This window comes from Pseudoliparis swirei, chromosome 12 (assembly GCF_029220125.1).
Source record: "Pseudoliparis swirei isolate HS2019 ecotype Mariana Trench chromosome 12, NWPU_hadal_v1, whole genome shotgun sequence".
NCBI classification, from domain to species: domain Eukaryota; kingdom Metazoa; phylum Chordata; class Actinopteri; order Perciformes; family Liparidae; genus Pseudoliparis; species Pseudoliparis swirei.
In genome coordinates, this window is record NC_079399.1 from 23,883,297 (window position 1) to 23,896,181 (window position 12,885).

At 53.1% G+C, this 12,885-nt stretch overlaps 1 protein-coding gene across 1 annotated transcript; it reads left to right on the top strand.

Annotated features, from left to right (window-relative positions):
* The first annotated feature begins 178 nt into the window (after window positions 1-178).
* On the top strand, window positions 179-8,411 carry cgrrf1 (cell growth regulator with ring finger domain 1). The gene is made up of 6 exons (XM_056427851.1): window positions 179-633; window positions 3,035-3,171; window positions 3,560-3,743; window positions 6,396-6,543; window positions 7,269-7,376; window positions 7,725-8,411. Exons 1-6 carry the CDS (start codon window positions 530-532, stop codon window positions 8,049-8,051), a joined length of 1,008 nt encoding a protein of 335 aa, XP_056283826.1. The 5' UTR covers window positions 179-529; the 3' UTR covers window positions 8,052-8,411.
* Window positions 8,412-12,885: the final 4,474 nt, after the last annotated feature.

The following is a 12,885-nucleotide window of genomic DNA, read 5'->3' on the forward strand; positions in this document are numbered from 1 at the left end:
TCTACTTCCTGTTGAAACCTTCAAAATAAACTCAATGCGCGAAGGAAGAATACGTTTTTATAATTCTCTAAATGTAATGCAATCCTCATAAGCGTATGACAATACAACTGTATACAAGTAAATCAATTTAATTCGTTTTCTTTCCTCTTTCATTTTTGTGTAATATCAAAATGTGCCTTGCAGCCAGCGTCAAGCCTCTTCTTTTTTAAATGTATGCTTTTAGTGTGAAAACGATGAGTCAAGTGTTCTAGCTTCCGGTGACTTGACGCAGTCACAACATTAAATTATAATTGCATCTTAAACTAGGTAATACAATAGTCAAAACCAACATATACTTCTAAGGCAATTTAAATTGCTGTTAAATCTAAACTTTTAAATGATTTAAAATAGTCTCGCGCTCTGTTGTGTAAACTCCATTACAATGTGACCTTCTCGGCCACCGTAGTGGTTTGAGAAGTTACCGTCCTGGCCGTCATGGGGATTGTTTATCACAGGATTTGGATATATTCGGTGCTATAAATGATATAACATGGCAGCGGTGTTTCTGGTGACCATGTTCGAGTACTCCCCAGTGTTCTACATCACGGTGGTGTCGCTGTGCTTCCTCGTGACCGCCGCCATGGTGCTGGGCTGGTGAGTGGTATGAACATCCACGTTAGCTTAGCATCTGATGTTTCTCTTGTTAGCCTCTCCCTCGATTGAATCCCTTGCGGCAGCTTCTCGATCTTGTCGTATTGGTCCGTGACTCCATGATCTCTTCATGCCGTGCACACCGCCACGCCCCCAGCGGTCGCTCCGGGCATTACCCCCGGCAGAGGATCACAAACAGATGTTAGCCGAATATATAAACAAGTAAAGAGAATAATTGTTATTAGTTTAAAGAACTCCGTTTCAAATGGTCTGAAGTACAAACTATGGAAAATACACAAGTGGTATTTGTAGTGAGCCGTACATAGTAATAATGGCAGGATGATGGCAGTTTGATATTTCTTATTTTAAAGTCTAAACATTATTTGTGAACCCATGAACACGGTCATGTAAACAGTAGTTTTAATATGTTGTAATACTTTGTGTTTACTGTTGGAGGGAGAGTCACCAGAGGAGTCAGAGAGAGCATGTGAATGACCTGTCATGACCTCTGGTGGTCAGGTGTGTGATGTCATGACCTCTGGTGGTCAGGTGTGTGATGTCATGACCTCTGGTGGTCAGGTGTGTGATGTCATGACCTCTGGTGGTCAGGTGTGTGATGTCATGACCTCTGGTGGTCAGGTGTGTGATGTGATGACCTCTGTGGGGCAGGTGTGTGATGTCATGACCTCTGGTGGTCAGGTGTGTGATGTCATGACCTCTGGTGGTCAGGTGTGTGATGTCATGACCTCTGGTGGTCAGGTGTGATGTCATGACCTCTGTGGCAGGTGTGTGATGTCATGACCTCTGGTGGTCAGGTGTGTGATGTCATGACCTCTGGTCGTCAGGTGTGTGATGTGATGACCTCTGTGGGGCAGGTGTGTGATGTCATGACCTCTGGTGGTCAGGTGTGTGATGTCATGACCTCTGGTGGTCAGGTGTGTGATGTCATGACCTCTGTGGGGCAGGTGTGTGATGTCATGACCTCTGGTGGTCAGGTGTGTGATGTCATGACCTCTGTGGGGCAGGTGTGTGATGTCATGACCTCTGGTGGTCAGGTGTGTGATGTCATGACCTCTGTGGGGCAGGTGTGTGATGTCATGACCTCTGGTGGTCAGGTGTGTGATGTGATGACCTCTGTGGGGCAGGTGTGTGATGTCATGACCTCTGGTGGTCAGGTGTGTGATGTCATGACCTCTGGTGGTCAGGTGTGTGATGTCATGACCTCTGTGGGGCAGGTGTGTGATGTGATGACCTCTGTGGGGCAGGTGTGTGATGTGATGACCTCTGTGGGGCAGGTGTGTGATGTCATGACCTCTGGTGGTCAGGTGTGTGATGTCATGACCTCTGGTGGTCAGGTGTGTGATGTCATGACCTCTGGTGGTCAGGTGTGTGATGTCATGACCTCTGGTGGTCAGGTGTGTGATGTCATGACCTCTGGTGGTCAGGTGTGTGATGTCATGACCTCTGGTGGTCAGGTGTGTGATGTCATGACCTCTGGTGGTCAGGTGTGTGATGTCATGACCTCTGGTGGTCAGGTGTGTGATGTCATGACCTCTGGTGGTCAGGTGTGTGATGTCATGACCTCTGGTGGTCAGGTGTGTGATGTCATGACCTCTGGTGGTCAGGTGTGTGATGTCATGACCTCTGGTGGTCAGGTGTGTGATGTCATGACCTCTGGTGGTCAGGTGTGTGATGTCATGACCTCTGGTGGTCAGGTGTGTGATGTCATGACCTCTGTGGGGCAGGTGTGTGATGTCATGACCTCTGTGGGGCAGGTGTGTGATGTCATGACCTCTGGTGGTCAGGTGTGTGATGTCATGACCTCTGGTGGTCAGGTGTGTGATGTGATGACCTCTGTGGGGCAGGTGTGTGATGTCATGACCTCTGGTGGTCAGGTGTGTGATGTCATGACCTCTGGTGGTCAGGTGTGTGATGTGATGACCTCTGGTGGTCAGGTGTGTGATGTCATGACCTCTGTGGGGCAGGTGTGTGATGTCATGACCTCTGGTGGTCAGGTGTGTGATGTCATGACCTCTGGTCGTCAGGTGTGTGATGTGATGACCTCTGTGGGGCAGGTGTGTGATGTCATGACCTCTGGTGGTCAGGTGTGTGATGTCATGACCTCTGGTGGTCAGGTGTGTGATGTCATGACCTCTGGTGGTCAGGTGTGTGATGTCATGACCTCTGTGGTCAGGTGTGTGATGTCATGACCTCTGGTCGTCAGGTGTGTGATGTGATGACCTCTGTGGGGCAGGTGTGTGATGTCATGACCTCTGGTGGTCAGGTGTGTGATGTCATGACCTCTGGTGGTCAGGTGTGTGATGTCATGACCTCTGGTGGTCAGGTGTGTGATGTGATGACCTCTGGTGGTCAGGTGTGTGATGTCATGACCTCTGTGGGGCAGGTGTGGCTTCGATGTCCCGGTGATGCTCCGCAGCTCCGATGAGGTCGAGTCTCTCCTGCCGACTCCGGAGAAGCAGATGGTCCAGACGACCAACCCCTTCACCCTGGAGCTGGGCCCCGGCCCCGCCTCTGTGTCAGGTGAGACCCCGCCCCCACAGGGAGGGAGGGAGTGGGTGTTGTGTGTGTGGTGTGTGTGTTGTGTTAGTGTGTGTTGTGTGTGTGTGTGTTATGTGTGTGTTGTGTGTGTGTGTGTGTATGTTGTGTTAGTGTGTGTTCTGTGTCAGTGTGTGTGTGTGTTGTGTGTCCCTTCTCAGCAACAAAGCATGTACATAAACTATAAATATGCAAGTTATGAATGGTTCAGACGCTCTATATGGTGTGTGTGTGTGTGTGTGTGTGTGTGTGTGTGTGTGTGTGTGTGTGTGTGTGTGTGTGTGTGTGTGTGTGTGTGTGTGTGTGTGTGTGTGTGTGTGTGTGTGTCTGTGTCTGTGTCTGTGTCCCTGTGTGCGCATGCGCGTCCTTCCAGACGGGGTGTTCCTGAGGCCCGGCTGTCTGGAGCCGTGTGTCCTGAGCTGTTTCTGGGGCTGTGAGGTCGGCGCCCTGCAGGTGGCGCTGCAGGCCCACCAGCAGCAACACCGCCCGCGGCTCAGCACCCCCTTGCGGCTACAGGAGGCACTGCAGCTCCGCTACCTCCACTGCCACAGCGTCCAGTATCCTTTACTGTGGTAACAAAGTTATGGTCATAATTAAGGTTCAGACTTGCTTTTATAATATATTTAATCCTAATTATTTAATTGTTTTAATCTTTTATTCTTGTTTTTCTTGAAAAGTATCTTTGAGTAGAGAAAAGCACTAAAACATGTGATTCATTCTTCTCAAAGTCCTCTTTATTGTCACTTTATTGAAACACAAGATCTAAAGTACGTTTCTCTCTTGTCAAACAGAAAGACATCGTAGTAATAAAGTGATTGTAGTAATAATATAGTAATAAAGTAAAAGTGCAAAATAGCTAACAACACAACAACAACAATAAACATTTAGGCCACATATACATTATAGGTATTTATTATTGAACCACCCGAAGCATCAAGCAGTCTTTTTGGGAGTCTGGCTCAAGAACCTCACGTGGACCCGGACCTCACGTGGACCCGGACCTCACGTGGACCTCACGTGGTCCCGGACCTCACGGAGTCTGGCTCAAGAACCTCACGTGGACCCGGACCTCACGTGGACCCGGACCTCACGTGGTCCCGGACCTCACGTGGACCCGGACCTCACGTGGACCCGGACCTCACGTGGTCCCGGACCTCACGTGGTCCCGGACCTCACGTGGACCCGGACCTCACGTGGACCCGGACCTCACGTGGACCCGGACCTCACGTGGTCCCGGACCTCACGTGGTCGGACCTCACGTGGTCCCGGACCTCACGTGGACCCGGACCTCACGTGGACCCGGACCTCACGTGGTCCCGGACCTCACGTGCCCGGACCTCACGGGACCCGGACCTCACGTGGTCCCGGACCTCACGTGGTCCCGGACCTCACGTGGCCCGGACCTCACGTGGCCCGGACCTCACGTGGTCCCGGACCTCACGTGGACCCGGACCTCACGTGGCCCGGACCTCACGTGGTCCCGGACCTCACGTGGTCCCGGACCTCACGTGGCCCCGGACCTCACGTGGCCCGGACCTCACGTGGTCCCGGACCTCACGTGGACCCGGACCTCACGTGGACCCGGACCTCACGTGGACCCGGACCTCACGTGGTCCCGGACCTCACGTGGACCCGGACCTCACGTGGCCCGGACCTCACGTGGTCCCGGACCTCACGTGGTCCCGGACCTCACGTGGCCCGGACCTCACGTGGTCCCGGACCTCACGTGGACCCGGACCTCACGTGGTCCCGGACCTCACGTGGCCCCGGACCTCACGTGGCCCGGACCTCACGTGGTCCCGGACCTCACGTGGACCCGGACCTCACGTGGCCCGGACCTCACGTGGCCCGGACCTCACGTGGTCCCGGACCTCACGTGGACCCGGACCTCACGTGGACCCGGACCTCACGTGGCCCGGACCTCACGTGGACCCGGACCTCACGTGGACCCGGACCTCACGTGGACCCGGACCTCACGTGGACCCAGACCTCACGTGGCCCGGACCTCACGTGGTCCCGGACCTCACGTGGTCCCGGACCTCACGTGGACCCGGACCTCACGTGGACCCGGACCTCACGTGGTCCCGGACCTCACGTGGTCCCGGACCTCACGTGGACCCGGACCTCACGTGGACCCGGACCTCACGTGGCCCGGACCTCACGTGGTCCCGGACCTCACGTGGACCCGGACCTCACGTGGCCCGGACCTCACGTGGTCCCGGACCTCACGTGGCCCGGACCTCACGTGGCCCGGACCTCACGTGGTCCCGGACCTCACGTGGCCCCGGACCTCACGTGGCCCGGACCTCACGTGGTCCCGGACCTCACGTGGTCCCGGACCTCACGTGGTCCCGGACCTCACGTGGCCCGGACCTCACGTGGACCCGGACCTCACGTGGTCCCGGACCTCACGTGGCCCGGACCTCACGTGGACCCGGACCTCACGTGGACCCGGACCTCACGTGGACCCGGACCTCACGTGGTCCCGGACCTCACGTGGCCCGGACCTCACGTGGTCCCGGACCTCACGTGGCCCGGACCTCACGTGGCCCGGACCTCACGTGGCCCGGACCTCACGTGGTCCCGGACCTCACGTGGCCCGGACCTCACGTGGCCCGGACCTCACGTGGCCCGGACCTCACGTGGTCCCGGACCTCACGTGGCCCGGACCTCACGTGGCCCGGACCTCACGTGGCCCGGACCTCACGTGGCCCGGACCTCACGTGGCCCGGACCTCACGTGGTCCCGGACCTCACGTGGCCCGGACCTCACGTGGCCCGGACCTCACGTGGCCCGGACCTCACGTGGCCCGGACCTCACGTGGTCCCGGACCTCACGTGGCCCGGACCTCACGTGGTCCCGGACCTCACGTGGCCCGGACCTCACGTGGACCCGGACCTCACGTGGCCCGGACCTCACGTGGTCCCGGACCTCACGTGGTCCCGGACCTCACGTGGCCCGGACCTCACGTGGCCCGGACCTCACGTGGTCCCGGACCTCACGTGGACCCGGACCTCACGTGGTCCCGGACCTCACGTGGCCCGTCTCCTCACTGTAGCTTGTTGTAATAATTGGACCCAGACAAAGTGAACGTGTATTAGTGATGTCGGAGCTCTGGCTGGATGCTGAGCCTCTACTCTAGAGCTATGATGTCATCATGAAGATGGAGACGTGTCCCCTGTTGGGCTCTTTGACCCCCCCCCCCTCAGCGTTGCCAGTGACGACACACAGGAGCACCACACACACATTCCTGCAGACCAGGGGATCACAGACTTCGGGCCGTTGCCAAGGCAACGCTACCCTCTCGTAGCCGTGCTGACGCTAGCCGAGCCGGAAGCCCGAAACGTTTACAACATCGTGAGTCCGACTCCATTTAAAGACTTAAAGACTAACCTTAAAGACTTAAAGACTAAACTTAAAGACTTAAAGACTAAACTTAGACTTAAAGACTAACCTTAGACTTAAAGACTAACCTTAAAGACTTAAAGACTCAACTTAGACTTAAATACGAACCTTAAAGACTTAAAGACTCAACTTAGACTTAAAGACGAACCTTAAAGACTTAAAGACTAAACTTAGACTTAAAGACTAAACTTAGACTTAAAGACTAACCTTAAAGACTAAACCTAGACTTAAAGACTAACCTTAAAGACTTAAAGACTAAACTTAGACTTAAAGACTAACCTTAAAGACTAACCTTGAAGACTTAGACTTAAAGACTAACCTTAAAGACTTAAAGACTAAACCTAAAGACTAAACTTAGACTTAAAGACTAACCTTAAAGACTTAAAAACTAAACTTAGACTTAAAGACTAAACTTAGACTTAAAGACTAACCTTAAAGACTTAAAAACTAAACTTAGACTTAAAGACTCAACTTAAAGACTAACCTTAAAGACTAAACTTAGACTTAAAGACTAACCTTAAAGACTAACCTTAAAGACTTAAAGACTAAACTTCGACTTAAAGACTAAACTTAAAGACTAAACTTCGACTTAAAGACTAAACTTAGACTTAAAGACTAACCTGAAAGCCTTAAAGCCTAAAGTTGAAGCCCCCATGGTGGCGTCTCTCCTCTTGCAGGTGGCCAGTCTGACGGTTATTCACGTTCCCGATGACAGACACCGCCTTTCTGCTCGGGTTCTGTTCCAGTACCTCCTCACCTCCACAGGGAACATGTTCCAGTTGAAGGTACCTCAGTCAGCTGCACACACACACACACACACACACTGATGTGACTCTGTAGAAGTACAAAGGCTGATGCACGTTGGATATTATGAACAGGCAGCAACAGGTGTCAATGTTGCTCTTCGTACTGGCCCTTTAAGACCTGTTGCTCTTCGGACTGGCCCTTTAAGACCTGTTGCTCTTCGGACTGGCCCTTTAAGACCTGTTGCTCTTCGGACTGGCCCTTTAAGACCTGTTGCTCTTCGGACTGGCCCTTTAAGACCTGTTGCTCTTCGTACTGGCCCTTTAAGACCTGTTGCTCTTCGTACTGGCCCTTTAAGACGATACTGACGCTCCTCCTTGTCTTCCCAGCCTCTCTTCATGTCAGCTGACGGTCTCTCTGAGCCTCCGGCTGTGGAGCAGAGGACCCGATCCACCGAGGCCAGTCCAGCGGAGGAGGGGGCGGGGCCCCGGTTGGGGGGGCGGGGCCGAGACTGTGTGGTCTGCCAGAACGCCGCCGTGAACAAGGTGCTGCTGCCCTGCAGACACGCCTGTGTGTGTGACAGCTGCGTGGGCCGCTTCCAGCACTGCCCCATGTGCCGGGCCTTCGTCCACGAGTCCTTCACCCTGACCCGGGGTCCAGAACCAGGAGTCCTTCACCCTGACCCGGAGTCCAGAACCAGGAGTCCTTCACCCTGACCCGGGGACCGGAACCAGGAGTCCTTCACCCTGACCCGGGGTCCAGAACCAGGAGTCCTTCACCCTGACCCGGGGACCGGAACCAGGAGTCCTTCACCCTGACCCGGGGACCGGAACCAGGAGTCCTTCACCCTGACCCGGGGTCCAGAACCAGGAGTCCTTCACCCTGACCCGGGGACCGGAACCAGGAGTCCTTCACCCTGACCCGGGGTCCAGAACCAGGAGTCCTTCACCCTGACCCGGGGACCGGAACCAGGAGTCCTTCACCCTGACCCGGGGTCCAGAACCAGGAGTCCTTCACCCTGACCCGGGGACCGGAACCAGGAGTCCTTCACCCTGACCCGGGGTCCAGAACCAGGAGTCCTTCACCTGACCCGGGGACCGGAACCAGGAGTCCTTCACCCTGACCGGGGTCCAGAACCAGGAGTCCTTCACCCTGACGCGGGGACCGGAACCAGGAGTCCTTCACCCTGGACCGGGGTCCACAACCAGGACTCCTTCACCCTGACCCGGGGACCGGAACCAGGAGTCCTTCACGCTGAACCGGGTCCAGAACCAGGAGTCCTTCACCTGACCGGGACCGGAACCAGGAGTCCTTCACCCTGACCCGGGGTCCAGAACCAGGAGTCCTTCACCCTGACCCGGGGACCGGAACCAGGAGTCCTTCACCCTGAACCGGGGTCCAGAACCAGGAGTCCTTCACCCTGACCGGGGACCGGAACCAGGAGTCCTTCACCTGACCCGGGGTCCAGAACCAGGAGTCCTTCACCCTGACCCGGGGACCGGAACCAGGAGTCCTTCACCCTGACCCGGGGTCCAGAACCAGGAGTCCTTCACCCTGACCCGGGGACCGGAACCAGGAGTCCTTCACCCTGACCCGGGGTCCAGAACCAGGAGTCCTTCACCCTGACCCGGGGACCGGAACCAGGAGTCCTTCACCCTGACCCGGGGACCTTCGTCCAGGAGTCCTTCACCCTGACCCGGGGACCGGAACCAGGAGTCCATCACCCTGATCCGGGGGCCAGAACCAGGAGTCCATCACCCTGACCTGGGGGCCAGAACCAGGAGTCCTTCACCCTGACCTGGGGGCCAGAACCAGGAGTCCATCACCCTGACCCGGGGACCTTCGCCAAGGGTGCTTCACCCTGACCCGGGGGCCAGAACCAGGAGTCCATCACCCTGACCCGGGGACCTTCGTCCAGGAGTCCATCACCCTGACCTGGGGGCCAGAACCAGGAGTCCATCACCCTGACCTGGGGGCCAGAACCAGGAGTCTATCACCCTGACCTGGGGGCCAGAACCAGGAGTCCATCACCCTGACCCGGGGACCTTCGTCCAGGAGTCCTTCACCCTGACCCGGGGACCTTCGTCCAGGAGTCCATCACCCTGACCCGGGGTCCAGAACCAGGAGTCATCACCCTGACCCAGGGTCCAGAACCAGGAGTCCTTCACCCTGACCCGGGGACCTTCGTCCAGGAGTCCATCACCCTGACCCAGGGTCCAGAACCAGGAGTCCTTCACCCTGACCCGGGGTCCAGAACCAGGAGTCCCACTGAACCCTCATGTGACCCACTAGTCTCAGCAACAATGAACATCGCTCATCTCCATGTTCTCTGACGTGTATTAAAGTTCTACCAGTCACAGTAGAAACCAAGTGAGTCCTCGTGGTGTCTGACCCGTCACGCTGTGGACCAGAACCAGGCGTGTTCAGTGTGGAGGTCCGGTCCTCCTGAGCCTCGTGGGTCACATGGTGCTCCTCCCTGAGCCGATTGGTCGGTCCACAGAAGCAGCTCGTTTACAGCAGGTCTGATCCGGTGGTCTGGTGTTGGGCTCTGATCCGGTGGTCTGGTGTTGGGCTCTGATCCGGTGGTCTGGTGTTGGGTTCTGATCCGGTGGTCTGGTGTTGGGCTCTGATCCGGTGGTCTGGTGTTGGGCTCTGATCCGGTGGTCTGGTGTTGGGCTCTGATCCGGTGGTCTGGTGTTGGGCTCTGATCCGGTGGTCTGGTGTTGGGTTCTGATCCGGTGGTCTGGTGTTGGGTTCTGATCCGGTGGTCTGGTGTTGGGCTCTGATCCGGTGGTCTGGTGTTGGGCTCTGATCCGGTGGTCTGGTGTTGGGTTCTGATCCGGTGGTCTGGTGTTGGGTTCTGATCCGGTGGTCTGGTGTTGGGCTCTGATCCGGTGGTCTGGTGTTGGGTTCTGATCCGGTGGTCTGGTGTTGGGCTCTGATCCGGTGGTCTGGTGTTGGGCTCTGATCCGGTGGTCTGGTGTTGGGCTCTGATCCGGTGGTCTGGTGTTGGGCTCTGATCCGGTGGTCTGGTGTTGGGTTCTGGCGTGCCGCGGTCGGCTCACCGGGTGAAGCCCGTTAACAAAGGTCACAAAGACATGAAGCTGTCGGATTGGAGCCACTTGAAGAAGAGCAGTTCTCCTCATGAGCCAATCAGCTCCCAGCTTCACAGGAGACCAGCTGCTTCTGGTTAGAGGCTCTGTTGGTGGAGCTCATGGAGCCTTAGAGATAGAAGGAGATGAGGCATGTATATATATATATATATATACAGCTATATATATATATATATATATATGCCTGCAAACTCACGAGGAGTGAAAAAGGTGACATGGGGGGGGGGGGGGACTGTGCTGGTGACTTTCTTTTGTCGCCACATGTATGAACTACGGTCATTTAATTGTTCTGACCACAAATCTACATAAAAATAAACATTTTAAGAGAACAATAGGTCCACCATTGTCACTAAGTCAGTGATCGGGCCCTATAATAATAGTAATAAATATAAATTGTCATGATATATAATATGGTCATTCATGAACCAACTTCTTGGCCTGAACAAGTCTTCAAGTCTTGTGCTGTGAGCCTGGAGTCTGTTCTCCTCTACCTGGTTGTCACGATCTGTGAGACAATACCTGCCATATCATGATACTACCACGAGACCAGAATTCAATACAATACCATAAAATACGTATGATACCATAAATACGATACTGGTATATTTATCTATAATAGTAATAAATAAAAGTTCTATTTGGTTCCTTTTTTACCAACTTTTTCAACACTTGATAGTAGGGCTGTCAGCGTTAACGCGTTAATCTATGCGATTAATTTGGCCGCGTTAACGCACTAAAATATTTTAACGCAATTAACGCAACTTTGTTTACTTCCGGTGTTCGTTGAAGTTTTTACACTCAAACCGAGTGTCAAACCGCAGCAGTACGGTTTAACACTATTTCCGTTTTTAAAACAATTATTTTTCCGCGAAAATAAGAAGCAGAAATGAGTTTAAACTCGTGGATGAATCAGTCGGGTTTCCTCCTGCTCCTCCTTCCTCCCGTCTCCCCCTCTGATACACAGAGGAACGGAGGGGCGACGTGTCGGGGGACGCGGGGCGGAAAGAACTCGTCACACGAAACCTTCACCGTGATTGGTCAATCCGTTTGTCTGTCAACATTTTGGGGAAAAAACAACCAATGAACACTCAGTAAATCACAAGGACCTCCCACCTCACAGGTGAGGCTCATTAGCAGCCTGTCAGTCAGAGAGCAGAGAACACGGCACCAGGACACTGAGCCTCATTGAATAGAGATGAGATTGTTCTGGAATGTTTGATGTAGAACACGTGGGGGTGTGTCACATGCAAACGCCTTTAAAAGGTGAATTTACATGTTTTTGTAAAATGTATAAAATGCCCCCAGCCTCCAGAGGGTTAACGTGACATATGTGAATGTCAGTCAGTTATCAAGGCCACTGGTTCTGCTGTTCAGTGGTAAAGATGACAGGACCAATGGGGTCTCAATATACTTCTTTTTTTTACTAATCTGATGTTTCACTGAAGAAACAATTTATCATCCACAATATTAAATACCTCGCTGGCACTTTATAGGTAGGAGCCTCTTTGAAAACACAGCTCTGTGTGAAGTTCGGTCTTTAAAAAGAATGAACTTTTAACTTTTAATTGCGATTAATGAATTTCAAAATGTGCGATTAATTAGTTAATTTTTTTAATCGATTGACAGCCCTAATTATAATACATCACATGACATTATATTACATTACATCACATGACATTATATTACATTACATGACATAATACATCACATGACATAATACATCACATGACATTATATTACATTACATCACATGACATATTACATTACATCACATGACATATTACATGACATTATATTACATCACATGACATTATATTACATCACATCACATTATAATACAACACATGACGTTATCTTTAAAAAGAATGAACTTTTAACTGCGATTAATCGCGATTAATTAATCGCAATTTCAAAATGTGCGATTAATTAGTAAATTTTTTTTAATCGATTGACAGCACTAGGCTACTTGATAGCCATGATAGCATTGATTATACACGGCAATGTGGCTTTTTGTTAGTATCTGACCAGATGATACAAAGTTCCTTCAGTGTGAGCAATAAAAGAGTTACATAACTTTACAGATGTGTGTTTGAGGTGAAACCCCCTTGGCTTTGAAACACTGAAACACACACACAGCCCATTATATATATATATATATATATATACACACATATATATTATATATAATCTGAGTTCAGGCTGCTTTTGTTGAATGACCGGCTCTCCGAGCCGATCCGCCCTTCTGTGAACCCCACCCCACCCCGGGATGAGGTGTAGGAGAACCACACGAGGTGACTCCCACCAAACCGCCCCATCCCGGGAGGGGTGACCCGCTCCTTCTGTGGGATCCACAAGTCAATCCCACCGCTTTCTGTGAGGCCGCCAGGATCCCCCCCACCCGAGGGATGCAGCTAATGTAGGAGAATCACACGAGGTG